Source organism: Thrips palmi, unplaced genomic scaffold (genome assembly GCF_012932325.1).
Source record: "Thrips palmi isolate BJ-2018 unplaced genomic scaffold, TpBJ-2018v1 HiC_scaffold_17, whole genome shotgun sequence".
Lineage (NCBI taxonomy): Eukaryota > Metazoa > Arthropoda > Insecta > Thysanoptera > Thripidae > Thrips > Thrips palmi.
In genome coordinates this window covers 13,904,058-13,929,906 of record NW_023144626.1, presented here as the reverse complement: position 1 = coordinate 13,929,906, position 25,849 = coordinate 13,904,058, and the positions used below count along the sequence as shown (strand labels likewise).

The 25,849-nt window shown below is 45.9% G+C and overlaps 1 protein-coding gene and 1 long non-coding RNA gene across 4 annotated transcripts; both read right to left on the bottom strand.

Moving 5' to 3' along the window:
• Positions 1-2,702: 2,702 nt before the first annotated feature.
• LOC117643633 lies at positions 2,703-16,762 on the bottom strand. Of its 3 annotated transcripts, XM_034382624.1 has the most exons (8): positions 16,621-16,762; positions 15,983-16,543; positions 14,975-15,015; positions 14,778-14,878; positions 14,558-14,710; positions 9,887-10,057; positions 9,516-9,680; positions 2,703-3,199 (listed from the first exon to the last, which is right to left on the bottom strand). In XM_034382624.1, the coding sequence occupies exons 4-8, from the start codon at positions 14,820-14,822 to the stop codon at positions 2,999-3,001; spliced, it is 735 nt and encodes a 244-aa protein (XP_034238515.1). In that variant the 5' UTR covers positions 14,823-14,878; positions 14,975-15,015; positions 15,983-16,543; positions 16,621-16,762; the 3' UTR covers positions 2,703-2,998. The 3 variants fall into 3 exon arrangements, with proteins under 3 accessions (XP_034238515.1, XP_034238517.1, XP_034238518.1); XM_034382626.1 differs by lacking the exon at positions 9,516-9,680; XM_034382627.1 differs by lacking the exon at positions 2,703-3,199 and having other exon boundaries at positions 9,382-9,680.
• Positions 16,763-19,309: 2,547 nt separating this feature from the next.
• On the bottom strand, positions 19,310-21,583 carry LOC117643641. Its single transcript, XR_004587637.1, has 4 exons — positions 20,300-21,583; positions 19,977-20,144; positions 19,558-19,693; positions 19,310-19,481 (listed from the first exon to the last, which is right to left on the bottom strand). It is a non-coding gene; the product is annotated as an uncharacterized LOC117643641 (long non-coding RNA).
• Between the last annotated feature and the right edge of the window lie 4,266 nt (positions 21,584-25,849).

Here is a 25,849-nt window from a genome sequence, read left to right as displayed (position 1 = left end):
CAGGGCGGTTCCACCCCCGGGCATGTTGGAACCCTTTTCCGGGCATGCGAAAGGAATAACGTTCCCTACTTTTAAATATATTGGGAAAGGATTTTCATTAGGGTTTGCAAACCCCCGGGGGAAGGACATGAAAACAATGGAGGCCAATTGGTTGGTATGTTAGATCATACACAGACAATAACGTTCGCAAAAGGGCGTTGATTATTGTTTACCCATCTTCGGTCCAGACTTCATTTTCTCAAAAATCGAAATTTTTGGCTGAGCGATAGCGAAGCCTGTTACTCCAGTCGGGTTGAAAAGTTTTTCATGTCTGTCTGTCTGTGTGTCTATGTGTCCGCAATACTCCTCCTAAACGGCTCAGCCGACCCGGCTGAGATTTTTCTGGGCATTACTCTACAAACTGAAGAGAGTGCATGGCATGCTCCTCCTAGGAGTCAACCACAAAGCACAGTCTTCTCAGGAGCATGCTTGCAAGCACACTTTCCCAGGAGCATGCTTGGCAAGCACGCTCTTCCTACGAGCATGCTTGCAACCACTCTCTGGAATAAAGCGTGCTGCCTGACTATTATAGTATGGACTCATATCAGCGAAATGGCACGCTCTCATCCTAGAGAGTGCTTGCAAGCACGCTCCTGGGAAGAGAGTGCTTACAAGCATGCTCTTTGGAAGAGAGTGCTTTGTGGTTGGCTCCTAGGAGGAGCATGCCATGCACTCTCTTCAGTTTCTAGAGTAGGTGTGTCCTTTGCTTGCCACACACCAAAATTCAGCTTCCTATCTCAATCCATTTGGTCATAAGAGTCAAAAAACACGTAAAAACGGCTGAAAAAAGACATTTTTTAGGCAATCTCAACTTTTTGTCAAGTTACGTGTCGTTTGTTATGTTTTTGGGGCTGATGATGACGAAAAAAGACGCCATTCGCACCCCCGACCTAAAGTTTAGTTCCATTCGTGTGGATTCTCATGACCAAATGTTAATTTTGAGGGATCACGCCATATCTACGGTCTGTCTAGGAAGCAGCCTGCCGAAGACAGGTTAGCGCCGCAGGCCAAGGTAGGTGTATACGCCAGGCGTGGATTGTCGAAACAGGCGCAGCATCGCGAAGCCTGTTATGACATGACACGGTCTGGCGTACACCTACCTTGTACGGGGTAATTTGGGACAGTCTTTTCCTTAGGTTTCCAGCAGTCCTATTCTCCTAGGAGTTGACTGACCTGGTCCCTGACATAACTTGAACTTCGGATTTTACGCTCATGATGGAAAGAGATGCGTTGCTCTGCAGTTTTGTCTTCTGGTAATCCATATTTTGAAATTTTCAGAAAATGCCTGGAAAATACCAGTAGAAAAGAGAGTTCCACGTAGAGCCCTGGATATAGTCCAATATCGGTCTTACAAGAGTTCCCAGGCCTGAATTGATCCAGGAAGCGGAAGAAGGGGATAACTCAATTTTGGCCATTTTTCAGGAGAAACAAAACTGTTAGCAGGGAAACTAACACAAAACAATGAATGTTTGCAGATGTTAATAATTTCAAAAAGCATTAGTAAAATTTTGAAAAAAGAATCGAAAGTGTAAGGTTACTCCGTAGAGGATTTCTGCGACTTGTCACTTTCCGTTGAAATGGAAAACAGAGTCAGCTCACCTTATATTTCCTAAACAAAGAGGAATTTGGAGACAAGTCAAGTGGAACAATAGTCTGCATAAAGTGTATGTTACTCTGGTGTATTTTTTGGACTTAGCTCTTTTTTCCAAATTGAATTTAAAATTAGGGGGGTTAAGTTGAGTTGATTCTTTTTACACTAGATTGTAAAAACACAAGTTGAGTTATATCCTTTTGCCAATTTTTCAACGGACTGTAGACTAAGGTTGAGTTATCTCATTTTCCAATGAAATTAGACCGGAAAAGGGTTAAGTTGATTTATACCCTTTTCCATATGGATTTCTCCTAAACTGCTGGAATCACGTCAAATAATTGGTGTAATGATGTAAACATTCTAGGGCACAATAGAAAATAAAAACTCATTGGGGATAAGTTAAGTTACTCCCTTCTTCCGCTTCCTGGATCAATTCTTGGTCTACATGTTGTGACTTAACTTAATGACATCCATTAACATCAATAGATGCATGCGAATGTAGCTCATTACCTACTGTCCCAACACATACTTCTTACGGATACTCCTATCTGTATTACGGACATTTAGTGGATATATTTTGCTTGTAATACGGATGAAATCATCCGTACTACAAAGAGTTTTACGTCCGTAACATACAGACGAAAATATCCGTATGGTACGGACGTAAAACTCTTTACGTCCGTAACATACAGACGAAAATATCCGTATGGTACGGACGTAAAACTCTTTGTAATACGGATGATGTCATCCGTATTACAGGCAAAATCTATCCGTAATTGCAATTGCACAAAGATGTCCGTAATACAGATAGGGTGTATCCGTAAGAAGTTTAGTGTGCAAGTTACCCCCGGTCATGCGGTAACTTGGGACACTCTTTCCAGACCGCTTGTAAACGATCACGGTAAAAACGGTCCTGGTTTTCCGAAATCCCTGGAAATGGCCTATACCTTCACCATTGGCTTCCTGGGAAAACCCGGTTCCGTTTTTACCGTGATATAACCGAGGCAAATGAACCAGACAAGCATGAAATCATGGGTAAAGGGTCAAACTTTAACATAGTTGGGATCCAGTGGTCTGGGTTGAGAATCTTGCCTCTGGCGTTCAAAAAACGTGAAAAAGTGTCCGAAGTACCCCCGTTGACGGTACCTGTTGCCGTCATGTTTGCGCCCCTTCCTTCTCTCCGTCCAATTTGGTCCTGGTCCTGCTCCCCCAGCTGGCCACTGGTTAGTCGTCCTCTCTCCATCTCCTTCTTCGCTGTCGCGCTCAAGCCATGCAAAGATAAAAGCGTTTATCACATGTTCATTTCACTAGCATGCACATGCCTACGCCGCTCTACGCGTTTGGCGCCTTAGCTGGGAAGCAAGCAATTTAAGCGTACTTGTAGCGCAACCCACACCATGCAGTGCTGCTCCCACCCAGGAGGGATCGCGTGGAGATACCGCCATGACACTGAGGGGCTACTCCCCCCCTTGCCGCCTCTCCCGACGAGAAAACCGACATAGGATCCATGAGAAATAGTCTTACCTTCGAAATGCCCCCGTGTTCCGTTTTGCGAGCGTTGTATACTTTCTAAGAGCAAAATAATTGAAAAAATTAGACGTCAAATAGGCTCACCGACAGTTCCCTCGCCCTCCCTAAATATTAGTTTTGCGTCGTTAGGTTGGCTACAGAACACCGCAGCCGGCGTGTCCTGAAGTCGAGCGTCACAAAATCTTTCTTATGTCACCGGTATCGCATATTTGTCACCGAACCGTTCCTTAGATAATAATCTTAATTTTTCAGTTGAAACTTTCCAGTTCATCTTTACCTTAAGTGTTTCCCTTTCACTCAAAGCTGAGAGGCCGGCGCTTTGCTAGCTTTTACCATAAGGGCCCATGTGATGTAAAACTGCTCAAAATTTAATCCGGGAAAGGGAACTTTTCTCGTTTGCACTGGATTCAGACCACTAAAAACTCATAACCTCACAAAAACTCACGTTTCCATCTTAACATGACCTGCATTGTTTCTACTACCTTAAATAACCCAAAGATAGTGCTACGATAGCACTGTTATTTCACTTGCGATACAGACCGCACTTTCTGCGCAATACAAATTTCATCGTACTTATCTGTGATGATCATTGCTAAAAGGTGTGATGAGCTACAGTATCGCAGAATTTTGTAATGGTCATTGCAAAAAACTGTAATGATTGCAGATTTTGTGTTGTCATCATCGCTGTTTTTTGCAATAATTCCGATTTTCATTGCAGAAAGTTGCGATGATCATTACAGAATTTTGTGCGATGCAGAAGTCATTTCATCTCAGGAGCAATGATTCGTGGGAATCACATTTCGGATATTGTCGCACGTTTTTGAGTTGAAAGTATCGCAACTTGGATAACAGTGAGAGTCGGGGCCCTGATCGGGCCTCGGAACCCTTTGCCCGGCGCGCTAACGCGCTCAATGGAGAACACTCTTTAAAGCCTACGAGGCAGTCTACGAAGTATTTGCTTCGTAACTACGAAGAAATTGAAGGAGCTAATTTATTTAATACGTGCAACGCCTTCCCATGACCCCCTCCGATTTTGACCAAAATTTTTTTCTGACATGCCCTTATGGTAAGAAAAAACATCCTAAAATATTAGGTCGCTAAGAAATTTATTGGCCGAGAAAACCAATGTTTTCTAAATTTGCCACTTTTTTTACCTAATTTGGGAGTTTCTTTACTACTCTGAGGTTTTTGGTGCTAAGTGGTTGAAAATCAGTATTCTTCTGTAAAATTGCCCAAGGAACAAGAATATGGTCACAGATTTGACCTACGACCGATATCTTGAGAAATACTTACCCAAAACGACCAAATTTTACTGAAAATACCCAAATCTTGAAGAAACGGTCAAAAATATTTTTAACCCACGATCCGTTGACGCCATCTGTAGAAAAAGAGCTAAAAAAGAAATCAGCACACGCCCAGGTTCGTAGCTCAAACCGTTTAGAAGCTGTAAGGCGTCAAAGTTGGGGGTTTTTTTGGGGGGGCCTGAAAACCGGCACTTTTGACCTCTGCGCTCAATGCCCGGCACCCGAGCCGTACCAGCCATGATCCTTGCTTTCGAGGTGAGGTCTGCGTGCGCAATGGGAGTCAAGAAGAGGGTGAAGCGGCACAGCGTTTCTGAACAGGGTCCTCTTTAGAGGCCTGAACAGCGAGGGTTGGTAAGCTCACCCAACGGGCTTGGAAAGCACTTGCTGCCCCGTGGGCTCGATAAAGGGCCACGAACAATGCTATTCGGTGTAAGTCTCAAACTGTCGCCCTCGACAAGCTTCGGATTCTGTTGGCTGCCCCTTCCTTTTTTTTTTTCCCACACTGTCCAAAGCCGTTGCCCCGACCCCTAACCTGCCCCCAATACCGGATATATTGTGTGTTGTTCAGATGAATTTTAAGCTTTTTGTCGGAAGCTGTCGCCCTTTGGGAAGCTTAGGAAGTTCTTCGGCATCTGTCGGCGTTTCCCCGGCGGTTTTCTCGCTTTCCCAACCCTGAGGGGTCGGGGGCAAGGGGTTTGAAAAGTTGGGAAAGGGTGGAAAACAGCAAGGGGCAGCCGGCGACTTGCGATTCTCTCCCGAACCTTCCTGAGGGCGACAGCTTGAGACCATAACCGAACAAAAGCTTGAAAATCATCTGCTTAGGACAGCGGTTCCCAACCTTTTTCAGCCCGCGACCCCAAAAAGGCTTCCAAAATTTTTTGCGACCCCAGGAACAAAATTTCGCGACCCCCTCTTTTTTTTGGGGGGGGGGATTTTTTTGAAAATTATCTGTCACATTTTTAAATTTTTACCGAATTTTTAGGGTTTGAGTGCATTTAAAATAGAGGGCCAAAATTTGTAATGAGACATTCTAATTTTCAAATGATAGCTTCCTTGTGTTAATTTTTACACCCAAGCTTGGTACTCTTTTGTGCCGCCCGCGCGGTACCTTTCAAAAACATTGGCGCCTATACCACGCTTAACATTGGCGATTGCCTCCACTTGGGCCGCTTCAACATAAAGCATTTGAGGATTCGCGGAAGGAAACAAAATAGAACATGGTTGGCAACGAGCGATCCAGGCTCCAGGTATCGGTAGACTAAGGGGACGAGATAATCCCCACGAACCTGTATTCTATGCGTCTGTTTCCGCTTGGAAGCGCCAAAAAACCAAACACCCGTCGGTTTTCCGTATTTTCGCACTGGCGGTTTCCCCGCAGACCGACCCTCAGGAGCCAACTCGCGACCCCACGCGACCCCCGGTAGCATGCCGCGACCCCCCAAAATTTTTCCGCGACCCCAAAAGGGGTCGCGACCCGGGGTTGGGAACCACTGGGTTAGGATCGGGCGGGGAAAAAATGGAAGGGAAAAGGACACCCACATTTTTTTCAATTGCCGTAGGACTGACCCGACAACTGTCGTGTAATGAACCGCTGATGCCACGGAACAACTTTTGATAGTTGTTATTCCTGTGCCTACGGTATTTGAAGTAAAATATGGGGTGTCCAGTTCTTCCCCTGTCCAGTTCTTCCCCGCCCTGACCCTAGGTCAATATAACGAACAAAATCTTACATTTATAATAACAGTACCTTTTATTGCTGTGTAAAATGCGCTTTAACTACAGACAAGTCAATAACAGTCTGAGAGTGCGGTCGACAGCTCGAGGGCAACGCAAGGTTCACACGTTCACACTGGTCAGAGAAATAAGGGGAGTCATAGTAAAGTAAGAGAAATTTAAAGAGGTGTTGGAGGTCAGGGAAAACCGTAATTAGGTAAGGGAAAATCGCAACCCGGATTGGGAAAATTTTAAAAGCTGGCATGAGGTGTAAGTAATGCGAAGTAGGGGTGCTTGCTTAGCTCATGCGTTTCGCTCCGGAAATCAATAATATCGTATTTAATACCTATTTATACATCCTTAAAGTATTGAACCTTGCGAATAAAACTAGAGAAAATGGTCAGAGAAAATAGAAAGTTTCAATGGGCAATTTTACATATGTAAGAATACTGATTTTCAGCCACTTAGCACCAAAAACCTCAGAGTAGTAAAGAAACTCCCAAATTAAGTAAAAAAAGTGGCAAATTTAGAAAACATTGTTTTTTTCGGCCAATAAATTTTTTAGCGACCTAATATTTTAGGATGTTTCTTCTTGCCATAAGGGCATCTCAGAAAAAAATTTTGGTCAAAATCGGAGGGGGTCATGGGAAGGCGTTGCACGTATTAAATAAATTAGCTCAAGGCGTTGTAGAATTGCTTCGTATTATGAAGAAATGCCTCGTATTGCAAAGGATTTTGCTTCGTAATACGAAGCAGTTCTTCGTAGATTTTACAATGCCTTAATTTTCTTCGTATTGTGAAGCGATACTTTGTAGAGTTTTTACTGTGAAGGTGGCTATACTCTAAATGTAGGGTGTCCAGAAACTGGGAGCCTTTGTCGCCCGCCCCACTTTTTTGGCCCGCCCTTCTATTCAAAAAATAGGGGGAGGGCCTATGCATTTGCCTTTGTGTCTGTGTGTTGTTGTTGTTGTTGGCGTCTGTGTACAAGGAAGGAGTTGAGCTAGAGTAACCAGATTTGGAGGGTACTTCAGGAGTACCGTCCAAACAAATAATCCGGTGGTGCAAATCCCGTCCGGGTCGCACAAGGGCTGCTGCAGGTGCATCATGGTTTACATGAGCGGGAGGGGGATTTCCGCCATTATTGGTGCTAGCAGGGCACATAGGGGTATTTTTGGAATCGGGGCGACGAAACAAGATGAATGGACCTGGTCCCGACCCCATCGGCCGCTTTTACAAGTTGGCCAGATCAGGATCTTCAAAAAAGGGGGTCGACCGACTAAAAAAATTTATTGCAGATTTCGATTGGTCTCAGCAAGGCCTTTTCAACGAGGGGTCGGAAAGGGGGTCCAGGAGCCCGACTTCGTCTATTAGTCACATCAGGATCTTCAAAAAAGGGGGTCGATCGACTGAAAATTTTTACTTAAGTTTTCGATAGGTCTTGGCAAGACCTCTTCAACGAGGGGTCGGAAGGGGGGTCCAGGAGCCCGCCTTCATGAGTTATGGAAAGTGCGACGGACTCGTTTTGCGCTCCTGCTGTGCCTCTATTGCAAGGAGTTGCAGTAGCATGGCAAATATGGGTATTTTCGGAATGAGGGCGAAGAGACAAATGAAATGGGCATATTCTAAGGACAGTTGGAGTAAAAAGTGTAAGGACAATTGCATATTGTGAATAGAAGGGCGGGCCTAAGTCACGATGGTACATCGATAACTTTGCTTTACCCGCTCACGGTGTGTGTGATGCGAGCGGGCCGAAGGCCCGGGCCTTCGACTGGCAAGTTGGGTCTGATGCGAGGGCCGAAGGCCCGAGAAAAGGCCGCCGGCAGGCCAAGCTGGGCCGGCCCCCTGTCGAACCGAGTTGCCGGCGCAGCGAAGCGGAGCTGGCAACTCGGTTCGACGGAAGGGCGGGCCCTAGCTTGTTAGGGTGCCCAATGTCGCCCAGTCTCGGGGTGGACTAATCATGCAGTAACCGGCCCTCTCCCATAGTGGAGCATGCACAGGTGTCTAGTTCCTGGGCGACTACAGTAAGGTGCCCAGATTCTGGGCACCTTTGGCACCTTAGTCGCTGCTGAGCCATGGGTGAAGGCAGGTTCCTTAATGGTTTGTCCACCCTGAGACTGGGCGACAAAGGTGCCCAGAAACTGGGCGACATTGGGCACCCTAAAAAGTGGGGCGGGCGACAAAGGCGCCCAGTTTCTGGACACCCTACATTTAGAGTATAACCCAGCCCCTATGAAGGCGACGACATGCTGAAAGATGACGAGCACTGCAAATCCAGTGGCAAGTTTCCTCGCCACTGGGGTGGCGTCTTTTCCAAAGCGCCAAAATTTGGCGTTCCCATCCCTGGTTTCCGGATTTCATGCCAAATTTTGGCGTTACACAGAGAGCGCCAAAATTTGGCGTTCCATTCCCCAGAGCACTACAGACCAGAACGCCAAAAACTGGCGCTTCAAAAGAAATGCAATAATTTGGCTTAGGAAGCAATACTCGAACACAGAAAAATAAATGTCCTTACAAGAGTTTTCAGTGCTTAGGATCCCTTGTTCCAATCGCTGCAATAGGGTGCTTCGGAGGAAACCCAGACCGGAAGTCAACGGCAGAACGGGAGAAACAAAAGAGCGTCGCGCGGCCGTGCTGCAGGGCCAGGCGGGCTCTGAGGCTAGCTCAAACCTTCCTGATTTGAGAATGGACTTAGACCTCTTGCTTTGTCAACCCCTTATCAAAAGAGAGTGACTCAGTGATCCAGCTTTTTGTGTTGATGCATCATTCTTCCAGTGTCTCAGGAATCGCTGGCCAAACCAAAGCGATTACATAGTTGGTCAGCGGCATTGACACATAACCTGGAAATTCAGATGCAGGTCTTGTATTTTACTGGTCCAGTTCTACTTTTCATAGTATAATTGCTGTGATTTGAACTAGGGATCCTAAGCACTGAAAACTCTTGTATGGACATTTATTTTTCTGTGAACGGGAATGGCTTTCCAAGCCAAATTATTGCATTTCTTTTGCAGCGCCAATTTTTGGCGTTCTGGTCTGTGGTGCTCGGTGCTCTGGGGAATGGAACGCCAAATTTTGGCGCTCTCTGTGTAACGCCAAAATTTGGCATGGAATCCGGAAACCAGGGATGGGAACGCCAAGTTTTGGAGCTTAAGAAAGACGCCACTCCAGTGGCGAGGAAACTTGCCACTGGATTTGCAGTGAGGGTTTGCATTCTAAGGGCATGCACCAGGGCCAATGACCAACAGAAGGCGCACACGAGGTAAAAACGTCACTCCAGCGCCCTCAGTTCCTTATCGATAAAATTTTATTTATTTCGCCTGGAACATTTATCTGTGCCTTACTAGGATACGGCGGAACTCGCTGTGGATGAGGATGCACACACCCATTTCACTACGTTCGTTGAATAGTTCCAGCACGCCCTTCCAAACGAATTTTTCCAAACTAGCCCCCAATATTTCTCCCATTTGATCAACGTTTGTTGTACTGTTTATTACTTCATAGTGTCCCTGCAAGATAGCGCAAAGAAAACTATTATCAATATGAACATTGATTACATTTAACTGGCAACCATACTGAAGAAGGGTCCAATTGGAACGTTGTTTTTTACAGATCTTCCTTACAGTTATTGACTTGATGAGGCCGGAACAGACCAATATTCCTGACTGAGATAAGAGGATTATGGATTTTCATTACTGGGACAATATATATTTACCTTTTTAATGGGGCATTCAAAAGTGGGATGCAAGGCTTCCTTCATAGGTGTCCAGAAAACTCCCTTGGCCTTTAGAAATTGGCAGACAGCTGTGGTCCATATAAAAGAGTTGAAGTATTCGCAAGTGTTTTCCGAAATCGTGCCAATACAGCGATGAATTCTTATTACAACCTGAAACAGGGGGTCTTTGGTAGAAAATGGGCCAAAATCTTTACATAAATAAAAATTTGATTATTTTTTAACGTTTGTCGCTACACACTAAACTTCTTACGGATACATCCTATCTGTATTACGGACATGTTTGTGCCATTGCAATTACGGATAGATTTTGCTTGTAATACGGATGAAATCATCCGTATTACAAAGAGTTTTACGTCCGTACCATACGGATATTTTCGTCTGTATGTTACGGACACGAAAACCTTTGTATTACGGATAAAATCATCCGTATTACAACCAAAATCCATCCGTAATTACGCTTGCACAAAACCGTCCGTATTGCGGATACATGGTGTCCGTAAGGAGTCTTGAGTATACTTCTTTCCCTTCACGGTTCAGCGGGAGTGGGAGTCTAAGTATGCACCCTCCCGTTCTAGATTTTTTGTCAACAATATCTGAAGCAAAAAGCCAGCTGGTTCAAAACCGTGCGGGACCGTAAAATATTAAGGAGGGCGAAAAGTGAAGAAAATCGATTTTCGGTTTTTGCTTTTTTCGACTCTTTGCACTGTTAAAAAAAATATGAAAATTCAGACTGATTTCGTCTTACTTGGTGGTCTGAATCGTAAATTCATAAAATGGTACGAATATTAAGACCAACTGTCTGAAAAGTTTGACCTGTTGTCTGAAATTTGAATTTAGACTAGCAAGTCTGAATATTTAGAGCGATGGCTATTAAGTTTTGTACATTGTCGTCCGAAAACTAAATTCATACTTGTGAAATCGGAAAACGAGTGAAAAAACCCCGTCCCCTTTGTACATTTTTCGATTTTCTCAGAACTTTTATCAATACTACTGTTGTATTTCAAATAATATTTACGTTTAGTGTCGTAAAAGCATAGAGAATGTTTCAGAGCTCCGAAATGGACACTTATTGCTCTATCCGCTAGGTGGCGCTAGTGTCGCATGGATGATCTTTTGGAGCTAAAATTGCCACTTAAAGGCGAAATTGCGAATATTTTGTTACAAACTTATTCCAAGTGATTGTCTGAAAGGGCATGAGCGCACCAAAGCAAGATTCAGGTTAATAAGTGCAGTATAAGCTAAATAACAAAGAATACAATTTCACTCTCGCGCATGGCCACGGGTCGGCGCGTGGTTGGGCTAAGGCCGCTCTCCCTCGCTATTCAGCAGTCACCTCTAGCATCTTCACTACCTTTGCAAGTAGGAGTCTACTGCCGTGTACCTAATTTTTGAGCCGAGACGATCCGCGGAGCGTCTACGATAAACCGATGGCAAAAGTTCGCCGATTAGTGTCCTACTGTACAGAGTGGCATTTTTTAGTGCGACTGTTCAACGTCTTCGTACAACTTAGTCTGATAAAATAGACCGACTGGCATCATTTTTCATACAACATGTTGATCTGAAAATTCAGACTAACGTCGTCTGAAACTTTCAGACCGCGAAGTATAAAAGTTTTGGTATGAAAATTCAGACTGAATGTAAGTAAATCGACTTCTTACAAAAAATTATGAATTTTCAGTAATTTTTTTTAACAGTGTGGGCCTCGGTACAACCAAACCTGATCATATTTCGACCCATAGCACCGTCAAATCGGCCACGCTTAAGTTCTTACGGATGGCGTGTTTGTAGGTTACGGATGTTTTTTTTTGCAGCCATATTACGGATCGAATTTTGTTTGTAATACAGATGTTTTTGTGCGTAATACAAAGATTTGAGAATTCTTATGTCACATCAAAACCTTTGTATTACGGACAAAAACATCCGTATTACAAACAAAATTCGATTCGTAATATGGCTGCACAAATCTATCCGTAACCTACAAACACCTTGCGCGCAGGATATCTCGGAGTTAGAGGTAGAATGTTGTGCGACAGCTTAAAATGATCAGTGTTCAAATAGCTAGAAGACAAGGGAGAGGGTTTTTTTTTTTCTTCTTCAAAACTGCATCTCAATCTTTAGTTACAGGTCAATGAGTGTCCAAAAGCGGCATAAAAACAGCCATGATCCTAGTTTTCAAGATTAATACCGAAAGAGAACATGTTTTCGAAATCGGGCTCCCTTATGTCTTCTTCATTTTGACCAACAAAAGATGTGGCAACTTCGTCAGATTTTTGGGACAACATTTGGATTTGAAATCCTGCGCGCGAGGATTAAATCCCAAATATGGACCAAATCTAAAATGTTTGCTAAAATTCAAAAAGTGCCACCAGAACCGCAACCAAAGATGTTAAAATGGTAAAAAGGCATGGGGAATCCGATGGTGATGTCCATTTTCATGTCAGGGTGACCAATATGTAAGAATTGAAGGATGAAAAAACATGAAAACATTCGAATTTTCACTTAACTCCCCCGTTAACCAATCGAGTTTGGGTTTTCAGACCGGTTCCTTCAAATTTTTTTTCTTACATACGGACTACCGAAAGACCAAAAGAGTGAGACCCAACCCCGAGTCAGGGTTTTTTCGGAGGATTGAAAACCCTAAAAAAAGAGAACGATTTTGGGTTCGAAGCTTTTTAGGTGGATCGAAGCTGTTTACCAAAAGTCTAACAACTGAGTCTCTCCTATGGAGAATATTGCACTCTTTTGGATGCCTGCTCTTTTTATTACGTGGGCGTACTAGTCAGCACGTCTCCCTAAACGTTTTTAAGCAATTTTGGACCTTGGGATTTAGGCCCTGCTGCCCTACAGCCTTTTACTCCAGTGGGGTCTTAAAACTTTCGCTGTGTCCGCGCACTTGATAGGGGTGACCCTAAGTAACTTACAACAGGAGAAACAAAGCACATCTTTGGTGAAACAAATTTCATTCTTATGCTCAAATTTACATCTCAGGTACAGTGCACAAACAAAAGTGCTGACCGTGGCGGTACACACCTTCGTCAAAGTGTTCATGTCAGTTCCCAAGTAAACATCTGGAATGTCAACGTATTCTGAGCCGTCCTCAAAAGGCACGATTTTGGCGTTGTCAAAGTGTATGAAATGGTTCTTGTGCGGACAGGGCCAAACGCCGTGGAGTTTGGCAACCACCCTAGTCCGCTGCGGTCGTCCCGTTACCTGCACAATGTCATGGTAGAATTATGTTGGTCGAAAATTGGAATAGCCAAGGATGAATAAAAGCTCCAGACCTAGTCCAAGAGTAATTGCACTTCGATGCCTGCCGCTATTGCAGGGTTGGTGAGGACATCTGTCGTATCAAGAATTCATATTTGTATATAAGCCAGTATACGCACGATGGTTTTTTTTTTCTTTTATGCAAAGTGGGACGGCAGAAGCAGTATCTTTATCATGGGTAGAGTTCTCTGGCCAGGGTATGTAGTGTCAACGACATTTTGGTCAATTAAAATTATTGGAGTTTTTCATTGCATCCATTTCATAACTTAAAATATAGTGAAGCTAGGTCCTTACGAACGAAGATTCATTATTTTAACTGAACATGCAACGGGGCGATCAAGCATGCAGTATCAAAATTGAAAATACTACGGGACCTACGAGGATGGAGTATTTTAACTGGACATAACGGGACGGACCAAAACGCAGAAATGTACTTATTATTCACGCTCCCTGACATAAGGCGCTCGAAGACCCATAGTTGCACCTGGAGACACCCTGCGCCAACGATGATCAGTATGAGAACGAGGTAATCCAGCGTCGCCGGCATTGTTGGAGGTGACTGTTGGCATCGGCCGCCAATGGAAGGCCAAGTTAAGAGCGATGCATAGGAGCTTGCGTGACCCGCCGTGCACCGATGGTATGGGAGTCATTGATAATAATTCGAGATGTCAACAGATAGATAGGGCAGCATGAAACCAGAAATAAGACTGCATAAGCTCTGTGACTTGCGTGAGCCGTTATGGCTGGGCCGCCCATGATCGTAAGGAGAAGGTAATTGAAGAAAAGAATTTAAGATTTTAGTAGAAGAAGGGCCTGTTGGGCATACTGTTGCGTCTCGCTCTTGAGCAGTTGAGGAGGAGTGCCCGAAGGCAAAGGCAGGAAATCAAAAGGAAAATTTAAAACGGCTGAACTAATTTTTTGGAAGATATAGAGACTTTTGAACGCTACTCGCTTGCACTACGGCAGCAGTTTGAACCATGCACGTGGTAGAGTGACTACGTTGTTTTTTTTTTCGTCCCACTGATTTCCGTGTTTCCGTCGCTCAAGGTCCTGGGTTGGACTCCACCGCAGCGTTTCCTCACCTTGGTATTGTTTTGTTCGGTATTGTTGACAGTTCGCACAACATAGTTGCAGGCCGAACATGCAACACTGCAGCCACCTCGGCCTCATCACTCCTTACGTGCGATGCGCGGATGCGCCCTAAAAATGTCCTCTGCTAATATGCATGCGAAGTGCACTTCGCGTTTACGTCCGATGCAAAAGCATTGCAATGCCAATCTAAGTGTGGGACAGGCATGCAAGATACAGTGGGACGCGGATTTGACAAAATATGTACTGAAATAAAAACTGCTCTATTCTCTTCATGAAGTCATTTTAACTTACTGGGGCTCGTACTTGCAGGGTTTGTTTCGACAACTCCTCATTCATCCTTGTCTCCAAGAACCGGAGCAGACTTTTGTCGACTTTTGTATGCATGGCGATAGTCAATATGTCCGATGAAGTAGCCCCCCAGGAGCTGAAGGGCCATATCAAACCCTGTCCGGGAAAAGCATTCAGACTGCACTGTATTTTAAATTCTGAGACAGCTTTATTCTGACCCAACCTGGCCTAAAGGATCCGATCCAGTGATGTCAGTATCAAAACACATGGAGCATATAAGTTGTGTCGAGTTTGGCTGCTTTGCTGTCCTTCTGCTTCAGTAGCCTGTAAATATGACAAGCATTGACTTGTGAAGTAATAAACATTATTGTCAATAATTAAGTCTGAAAATTTTTATCTTTTCTTATTTCAGAAACTTACATCATGAACTTGAACTGGTGGACAATAATAGCTTTGAGGTCCTGTGAAAATTCGTGAAGTGATCCCCTCCTGCACTACACACTAAACTTCTTACGGATCCTATCTGTATTACGGACATTTTTGTGCAACTGCAATTACGGATAGATTTTGCTTGTAATACGGATGATTTTATCCGTAACACAAAGGTTTTCGTGTCCGTAACATACAGACGAAAATATCCGTATGGTACGGACGTAAAACTCTTTGTAATACGGATGATTTCATCCGTATTACAAGCAAAATCTATCCGTAATTGCAATTGCACAAAAATGTCCGTAATACGGATAGGATGTATCCGTAAGAAGTTTAGTGTGTAACTCAAGGATCCTCAACTATGTCGCAGCATCCCGTCCAAGCTGAACAAGTGTTTTTACCCACTTGAACAGAGAAATCATAATCCATCTCGAACAATAAGGTACTGAATGAAATACCATACCCAGTATACATGCTTATAATGGATGTTCATGTGCTATAGGCTTCAAAGAAACTCTACGTTGTTATTTTAATAGAATAAACGGTTTATTGTGATTTAACTTAAGGTGTTACGCAAGTCCATCTAGACCGCCATCAATTACATTACTACAATCACTGTAAAAAAAATCCGTACTTTAGTACGGAAATGGGTTAGTAAAATATAGTACGGAGGTACGGAGAAAAGTACGGAACGTTCCGTACTTGCTCCATATGAACCCAAATAGGTACGGAAAAAAGTACGGAGCGTTCCGTAGTTGGTAAGTACGGACGGTCCAGGTAAATTATTGACCAGACATGTTCCGTACTTTTTCCGGTCTTTTTTCTCACAGTGATCAAAGCAATTGATCCATAATTTGATACTCTCCCCTGAAAAATCAGACTAACCAAACTTAAAAGTGATATTCCTAGATTGAGTTCTTAAATTGAAAAGTTCTAAAACATCTCGATGGGAATGTCAGTCCATGCAAGTCAAAAGTTCACATAGGAAATTAATACCTCTCTCAAAAGCGATGGCTGCCGGGGGAGGTTTGGGTGCATTCCAATTCTCCAAGAACTGCATTAATTCATCTTCTGACATCTCAGCATGCTGCAATCCACAAAACTTGAGGATTTACGATATATGAACAAATTCAAGCGGCACTCCACTGGCAATTTATGTTTGCACCGAGACAATATTCTGACAACAAAGATAAACCAACGCGAATATAAAGTATCAAAACAGACTTGAATGTTTGAACCAAACATACAAGACACGCTAAGGGCATGTAGGCTAAAAAAATACGATTTCAAGAAATCCTAGGAGTCACGAAGTCAATTTGATTATTGTGTAAGCGTGTGGAGAAAGAATAGAAGTGTGAAGTTGTGGCTGAGGGGACTACCAATGGCAGTGGTACCAATCTTGTCGATGTGCCACCCGTCAAAATTTAAACTTGACAATAAATACACACATCTTGATTTAGGACTCCCTCACACTTGTCAATAACATTATCAATACTGTCGCAGTCTTTGCTCACATCTTCATCAGGATATTCATCGATATCCATTCCATTACCACCCCTGAAACAAAATCATAAACATTAATAACACATTCTCAGATTAACTTTCGTATCCCCAATATTACAAAGTTCCCATACCATTGATCCACTCTTTCTTTCCTTGTGATTGCACACTGTTCTTCTCCAAAACTCATGGATTCAGAAACGATACCAGGGTCATTCCACGCCAAGTCGTCAAGGTTTTGAGGGACGTGTCGGCCGAACCCAGCGGTATTTTCAGGGATTGTTACCCCTATGGGCCCATTGAAGGCCCGGTACTTTTTTCCCCGGAAAGTCGACAGGGGTCTGAGATATCTTAAACTTCATTTTTGGTAAAAGAAATTACCTATCAACCTAAAAAAATTTATGTCTCGGAAAGTATTTGTCCTTTCTCAAAACCGCTTACACCGTTGGAAAGAGGAAGAAAAACTGAAAAAGATAGGATTTTTTCCAAAAATTCTTGGAAACTTTTACTTTTTGCACTTTTATAGTGAAATGTTAAAAATGATGCAACTTTTTTGTACCCTGATCAAAAATGGCGTCCTATGGCTCAAAATGTACCTTGATATGTCCTCTAAACGAAAAGATCAACGCCCCAATGTATTTTGTGTAGTTCCGGAGAACGAGCGGTTCTTGTGGACCACTGCAAGGCTACTTTCCCGCTGGAACGGCTCCCACGCCACGCTCGCCTTCTCTGTGTTAGCGGACGTGATCGCCAGGGTTCGGCGACCGTCAGGTAGGATTCCCACCTCACTTTTCAGCCCACTAAGGAAGCGCTGGACCTCAGCGCCTGAAGGGCAAGCAAGGGAGAGACTGGGAAGCACGAAGGGTCACCTTCACACACATTTTTGAGGGTTGGCCGCGACTGTGCTGCGCGGTGCGCGTCGCCGCCGGTGGCGGACTGCGGAACTAACGAACTTGGTGGTGTGTGTTGTTTCTGACGATCGCTTGTTTGTAGTAGGTGTCAGACAGAAAGGTTCGGATACTTGCTGAATCTCGCCCTGCGTTTGTTCCTGGCAGTTTGGAGGTGAACTATGTAAGTTCTATAGAAAAGGCATATTTGCAATATTTGCAACGCACCAAACGTGGTTGGCATCCATTTGACCACACCGGTTGGTGCGGTATAGACCACGTCCAGAAACCAAGTGCCTATCCTAACAACTTTAGGGGCTGGCTGCCGGGGCGGGAGAGTGAGTAAATGGGTGGCTCGCAGCCTGCGTGGAACATCGATACTCCCCAGGTACAGCCCTACGGGTCGGCACGGCTCGGCGTGCGTGGACAACACCAAACGAGTATCGTATGCTTCCATGAACGTTTCTTGAATGTAGATTTTTGTTTCTCTTCCCAACCCAACCAGCTTTTAGTCATCTTTGACTAGTTTTGTCACTGCTGTCAAAATATTGCAAATATGCCTGTTTGTATGACCTATTTGCGCCAAGACTTGAGCCTTGACCCAAAGCCCTGATATCTGGAGGTCCGACATGAGCCCGGATTGAGCCCCGACCTGAGGCTCGAGTCCGGGCTGAGATCGGGGCCGTATCAAGCTCACGCCGGGGCTCAACTCGGTTTGGGGTTGGGATTCATGTTGGGTTTCTGGTCACTGGGGTACAAGGATCGTGTCCTCTATGCCAAACAAATATCGACTATGAAAAACACACCTTCAGTCAAAGTAAAATATTTGGTGTTCAGTTATTCCCCTGCCCATATTTTCTCCGCACTGACCCCTCCGAGAACACTGAACAAGTGCATACTTGAAACATTTTGACAACAGTGACAAAACCAGTAAAAGATGACTAAAAAGTGGTTGGGTTGGAAAGGGAAAAAAAATCAAACTACGGCAGAGAGCCCGTCGTGAATTTGAACCAGCAAATGAATCAGACTTAAGCCACGCAAAGATATTCTCCAGTGTAGAACTTACATAGTTCACCTCCAAACTGCCAGGAACAAACGCAGGGCAGATTCAGCAAGTATCCGAACCTTTCTGCCTGACACCCAATCCAAACAAGCGATCGTCAGAAACAACACACACCACCAAGTTCGTTAGTTCCGCAGTCCGCCACCGGCGGCGACGCGCACCGCGGAGCACAGTCGCGGCCAACCCCCAAAAATGTGTGTGAAGGTGACCCTTCGTGCTTCCCAGTCTCTCCCTTGCTTGCCCTTCAGGCGCTGAGGTCCAGCGCTTCCTTAGTGGGCTGAAAAGTGAGGTGGGAATCCTACCTGACGGTCGCCGAACCCTGGCGATCACGTCCGCTAACACAGAGAAGGCGAGCGTGGCGTGGGAGCCGTTCCAGCGGGAAAGTAGCCTTGCAGTGGTCCACAAGAACCGCTCGTTCTCCGGAACTACACAAAATACATTGGGGCGTTGATCTTTTCGTTTAGAGGACATATCAAGGTACATTTTGAGCCATAAGACGCCATTTTTGATCAGGGTACAAAAAAGTTGCATCATTTTTAACATTTCACTATAAAAGTGCAAAAAGTAAAAGTTTCCAAGAATTTTTGGAAAAAATCCTATCTTTTTCAGTTTTTCTTCCTCTTTCCAACGGTATCAGCGGCTTTGAGAAAGGACAAATACTTTCCGAGATAAAAATTTTTTTAGGTTGATAGGTAATTTCTTTTACCAAAAATGAAGTTTGAGATATCTCAGACCCCTGTCGACTTTCCGGGGAAAAAAGTACCGGGCCTTCAATGGGCCCGTAGGGGTAACAATCCCTGAAAATACCGCTGGGTTCGGCCGACACGTCCCTCAAAACCTTGACGACTTGGCGTGGAATGACCCACCATTACCACAGCAAAATGTTACACTTCCTTTAATCATTCATGTGACACACTCAAACAGTTTTTTTCAAACAGAAAAAACTTACGAAATCGAACCAGCTTTAGAACAACTGCATGAATTTCCAACATTACCAGTACCATTCAAAGATGTCACTGTCCCACCACTGTTACTCACACCAATACTAAAAACGAAACAAATTATTAAACTTCTGGTCAAAAATCAAAAAACACACTTACACTAATAAAATATGTATTCACCTTTCAACAGAAAATGAAACATCCATGACCCTTTCAGACACATTCAATGAATTTCCTTCCACCTTCATTCACATCTTCAAGACCAGAAACAATGGTTTGCACACTTTCATTTGCATGATTGCTTTGGAAAGAGTTCCTGAAAACAGATGAACAAATGTGGTTAGACATATTGAGATGACATGGACATGAGGGAAAACGCGGCACTGTTTGCGAATAAAAAAAGTGCTTACAGCACATACTCCGCCAGGCGCCACCCCGTCGGGGAACTGCGGCAGTGGCTTGGGCTGAGGGGGAGGCGGGGGCGACGGTGGGGGCGTGGGCGGTAAAAAAACCGACTGAAATTTGAACAAAGGATAAGCGGGACCGGGGGGGGGGGCAGCGTGAGGAAACAGAAATGTTAAAAACATGCAAATACTCACCCCATCATCCTTGTAGGGCGGAAGCGGATGGAGGGGGACACGCCGTGCTATCACTGGCCCTGCAGCAGCAGGTTGTGGCGGCGGGGGAGGCGGCATTTGGCACTGCGCCACCCACTCGGCCATAAACTCTAGAGCAGGGCATGACTGGTTCTCCTTCTCTGGATCCTCCTGAAACACATCATGCAATTCAGTTAGATTTAAGTAGAACCCTCTCGCACATGAACCCTTACTTGCAGTTTTGACGGAAACAAAAGTGCAGTTAAAGGAAGGTGATTTGCCAACGATGTAAAAAGTGCACAGTTAAAATATGGTGAAGGACTTACAGCTGGCTCGTCCCTCGGGAAGCCCGGGCGCAGGGGCAGCTCTGGGAGAGGGGCAGCCGGTGGAGGGGTGCCGGGGGGCAGGGGCGGCAGCCACTCGGCTGGTGGTGCAGGCACCTCCTCAGCAACTGGTGCAACATCGGCTTGCGAAGGTGGGCGTGTAGGTTCCCAAGCATGTCTGGCCGCATCATCATCCCCTGCTGGGGGGCCGGTGCCGACGGGGACGGGGTTGTCATCTTCACAAGATGAGGACTGAAACCATTAAGGGTAAAGAAACGATTAGTTTCACGGCAAAAGCATAAAGAAAATCGCGTGCCATTATCGGCCGTTCACTGTGGAACCGCAGATATTGGCGTGCGAAAACACGGTGTACGATTCAAACTGTATTCACATTTCTTTAGCACAGAAAAAAGTGGAATACACGTGGAGACGTACACTGAGAGGGAAAGCTTCAAAAACTTCAAGAAAGCAAAACACATGCTTTAGCGAGAATTTCAGAAGCAAGCACTAATAGGCTGCGCAAGGCAGGCGACTTACACAGACGCAGACATGGCAGCGTCACTCCACCCACCCACTCGGACGAACTTTACATCACCAGGAAGACTAACTATACCGAGCGCGACGCGAGACACGGCTGGGATTCGAACCCCCGGCCCGGCCCGGCGGCGCTGCAATGCGCAGCGCCGGTACACTGCAGGGGAGGGGGCGCGACTAGCTGTCAGCCAGTCTGAGGTGCGAGAGAGAGCGAGTCGGCGCGGCAGTCAGCTGACTGCGCCCGGCCGCCGGCGGGAAAGGTTTCCCACGCTCGCGGAAACGCCTCAAACGAGGCGGGGACACGGGGAGCATGACGGCGAGCATGAACGAGACATCAGGACTCAATCTACAGCGCGGCGCAACACAGCCAGCCATAACACGGCGTGGCGTGGCGCGATTCCGAGAAGCGCGCGCCGGACAAACGGACACGCTGGTCGGCCGGCGACAAGTACAGACATGACGCAGTTAGAACGTAACGGACACAGCCTGCCCGGCACGGCGTGGCGTGGCACGGGCGAGGCAGACAAGTTAAACCATGACGCGGTTTGAACGAACACTGCACTCGCGACAAGAAAACGGAACTGACTCAACAGGTCTGGAAGGGAAAATAAATTTTGAGGTTACCGATTTGAATTAGAAAATACGGTGCGAGGAAACGCCACGGCTCTACAGAGAGTCGAGCGGCCACGCACCGATACGAAATCGGGCATAGCTTCCGCCTTAGAAAAATCCTACCGAGCGAGGTTATCGCACCGGGAGGACAAACAGACAGAGCCACGCCACTACGAGAACACACTGACGCACTCTTCTCACCATGAACAGGTCCTCCTCGAGCTCGTCAAGGTTTATGGCGACGACGTCCCCCATGTCGTCCTCCGAGTCCTCGGAGCTGGAGTCCTCCGCCTCCAGGGCGCGGCCCTTCCACATCTCTGTGACCGGTCTGCAGCGGCTCATCTTGACGGCGAAAACACAAGTGACGCTCCGACCGGCGCGCCTCAATTTATCCACCACCCCCTCCTCTTTTCCTCCCGCCGGCGGGGGAGGGGGTTTCGCGCGCTTTCCGCTCATTCGCCAAAAATCAGTATTTTAGACGAATCACAGCGAACCTCCCGGACGTGTTACTCTTATTGCGAAATTGCGAGTGATTTTGAACGCGCCGAAAAGAAAAGTTGGTTGCATTCATCATTTAAAATCGTCTCGCAGTATTTTTTCTCTTCGAAAACGTTGATACACGGTAAAAACACTAAAAACCTGTTGCGCTCCGACGGCTTTGGGTTGGAGGCTAAATCCTGCAGACAGCCGGCACGGAACTTGTGTTTATCGACAGCGAGGACCACATTAAAGAAAACAGAGTGCACGAGGCGATAGGAAATGCTGTTCCGATCATAATTCCATAGGGTGATGAGAGAAATACGAGTCCATAAAAGAGAAATGAAGCTTTGTCGAGCGGCGTCTGCTACAGCGCGTCGCGCCGGGACGCGCAGAAGCTATGTGCCGTGGCACACGGAGAGCATTGTTGCGGCAGTAGTTAGCGCGGAGGCCGCTAGGCGGCGCTGCTTCACGGCACCCTGCTGCGAGCTACTGCAGTGCCCCGTGGTCCGCGCGGCGCACCGCGGACCACTCCATGACCCACCGGAGGACCGGAGGCACAGGTGTGCTCGCCGGTTTCACGCCTCGTGCGCAGGTGCGCACCTCGTCGCGGCTTCGCGGCGAGCTGGCGGCACCGCTCCACGCACGGCCGCGGTGCACGGCGCGGTGGCAGGGGCGGACCTAGGGAGGGGAGCGCGCCGCGGCTTCGCCTCGCGGCACCAGCGACGGAACCAGAAGGGGGCGCGCCGCGGACAAGATCAGACCTGCTTAGGTTAGGCTCGCTCAAGGTGTCCGAAAGTACCAGCCACAGGGGCGGGTCCAGACCTGCTTAGGTTCGGTTAGGTTAGCCCCTCTCAAGATGATGACCTGCTAAGGTTGGGTTAGGTCACCCATGCTCAAGATGCCCACATGTCCGAAAGTTCAGCCCAGGGAAAAAGTGTCCAAAAGTTCATCCCATACTACTGACGCTATCGCGCCACGAGGCGTGCCGACGCGACGCAGCGAAAACGGACACACGTACACTCTCTCACAACATTTCACTTACCTCTCCGAACAAGTCCCCCGACTCGTTCAAATCCAAGGTCTCTTCTTCATCTGAGGCTTGCAGTTCTCCTTCTTCAAACTCATAGTCAAGTAGTTCCTCGGGCAACGGCATGGCAATTATTACACAACTTCTCCTCTGGACACCTGGACACCAAATGACTGGACCAGCCAGGGCGGAAGGAAGCAGGAAAGGGTAGTACCGCTTGCGGCCAGCAGAGGGCGCAACGGTCGTTCAAACGGCTGGCCAAACTCAAATATTTTTCGATTTTGCGACGACCGTAAATAAAATGTAGCACGTCAAAATCTCTCAAATATTGTTTCTTGTCACTTGGCACAGTCTTGAAGCGTTGACAACAGGTGTTATGCAAATTCAGAATACACCGGCGGGGGAGAGGGGAGGGGGCGATGGGAATGGGGGCTCTGGACCATCGGCTTCTCTCAGACAGTTTTCCCACGGACAAGACATGACAGGGGGGAGTATTGCCAATAATTCCAGAAAAATATTTCAGCCGGAGAAATGATATCAAACACGAGTCGGCATCAAGGGATAATGAATGAAAGAGAGTTTGCGGCAGGTCGCGGACAAAGGGGAAGGGGGTGGGCGCGCCAAACCAGCGTGGCGCGGCGAGGAGTCGCTCGGCTCGGCCCGGCTCGGCGCTCCACTGCGAGAAAAGATCACGGTAAATCCTGTACTGATTACTCCAGACTTCACCGTACTTTTTTAACAGGCAATACCGTCGTTTTTTACAGGGAATCCCGTACTTTTAATACCTATCAAAAACTATATAGTTTTTTTTTTCAGTCGGTCGACCCTCGTTTTTCAAGATCCTGATGTACGTAACTGCTGAAGTCGGACTCCTGGACCCCCCTTCCGACCACTCGGTGAAGAGGTCTTGACGAGACCTATCGAAAGGTGCAATAAAATTTTTCAGTCGGTCGACCCCCTTTTTTCAAGATTCTGATGTGGACAATTCTTGGGAGCAGCCTTTGTTGGGACCAGATCTGGTCCTTCCTACGGCATAGACTGTACGGAAGAACGATAACTTCTGTTAAAAAACTACGGAATATTTTGTAAAACAAGTACGGCAAATACTGTAGACTGTACGGTGGATACTGGTTTTTGAAGTACGGTAAAGTTCGGCAAAAAAATTATCCAGGATTTACCGTCATTTTTTCTCAGAGTGTCGGCTCGGCTCGCCAGCAGCAGCGTGGCGTAGCGTAGCACAGGGAAGGCTTCCTGCTCTGACGGAACTCGCGCGGCGGCGGGTAAAATTCAAATCGGCCGAAACACGTTTGGACCTGCGCACGGCTCCGGGCGGCCGCGCGGCGCTCCCAGGTAAAGATGCGTGCCGTTCCCTCCCCATGCGGGCACAGCGCAGTAGCCCAGTGTAGGGATGCAAAAATACCGGTAAGATTCAAAGTTACGTAAATTACGGTAAAATTGGGTAAAATTGATTTTTCTTCACTTAAAGGGGTAACTGTGGTTCTTCTTGTGAAATAGGAGGAAAAGAGGTTTATTTGGGTAAGGGTGTTTCATAAATTATCGGCCGCATCGTTCCAAACATGGTTGAAAACCATCATGACCCAAAGATAATGTCGCATTTGAAATAGACAAGGACGAAAGACCCTGTGGGTCAAAAATATGAACTATTCTCTCACTGGACCCTCCCAATTAATTTTGAATCTGACTGCTTTTTACTGATTCCAACTAGACTGGATTAAGAAATGCGTAGAGCAGCAAAGTTAACAGCCCAAATATACTTCAGTCTTAACAAAACGGGCGCAGTTTTTCTCGTTGGCCAAGTAAGTTGTCTCAATAATTCCATGAAAAAACCTTTTTCCTTGAAGGCTGCAAAGTGTCCAACAACCATACCAATGTTCATTACACTTTTCAACTCAAATGTCTAACAAATATCTACCCCTAGACTTACCTCTTTTCAATTTTAAGTTAGTTAAAATTATATGAACCTTAGCAACAAAGAAAGGTTTTTGATTTGCCTTTCGGAGATTTGGCTCGTGTAAATGGATTTTGATTTCCACAAGTTTTGAAAAAGAAGAGAACATTAACTTCACAGTAATTTGAAGTGGCTATACGTCTTAAACGTACACGGGGTGGCACGAGGGGCAGACACAAACCAAAAGTTCAAAAGAAGCGCTATTTTCAGTCCGTACGTCTTGTATAATCGTATGGAAGCTAAAGAAGTTCAAATAAGTCAATATTTCAAAATTACCGAAAAATACCAATTTTACCGGGGTCTCCGTAAAATACGGTATTTTACCGTATTATACCGTTCTTTGCCGGTAATATTACTGGCCTTTACATCCCTAATTCCAAATTTTATGGGAAAATTAGGAAAAATCCCAAAAGTTGAAAATTCCTCACCGTTTCCGAGAAAACCTACTTTATCTACAAAAATGGGGAACAAATTTCTCACCGTTTCCGAGCAAACCTACTCAATCTTCAATAAAGGGGACCGACCGACTAAAAATTTTTATTCGCCCCATCGGTAGGTCTGGTCGAGACATTTCCGAATCTGTGCCGCAATCCGGTCTCCGTCACTGGCAACATCCTCAAAAAACGATTAAATAGGCCTAAATTCAACAAAATCCACTCAATCTTCAAAAAAGGGGACCGACCGACTAAAAATTTTTATTCGCCCCATCGGTAGGTCTGGTCGAGACATTTCCGAAACTGTGCCGCAATCGGGTCCTCGTCACCGGCAACATCCTCAAAAACGATTAAATAGGCCTAAATTTAACAAAATCCACTCAATCTTCAAAAAAGGGGACCGACCGACTAAAAATTTTTATACGCCCCATCGGTAGGTCTCGTCGAGACATTTCCGAAACTGTGCCGCAATCGGGTCTCCGTCACTGGCAACATCC

Coding starts and splice junctions, on each gene's coding strand:
- LOC117643633 (XM_034382624.1), bottom strand. CDS start 14,822: ATGTGTTTTGATACTGACATCACTGGATCGGATCCTTTAGGCCAG. Junction 14,711..14,777: donor GATCGGATCCTTTAGGCCAG/GTTGGGTCAGAA, acceptor TTTCCCGGACAG/GGTTTGATATGGCCCTTCAG. Junction 9,681..9,886: donor TTGAATGCCCCATTAAAAAG/GTAAATATATAT, acceptor GCTATCTTGCAG/GGACACTATGAAGTAATAAA.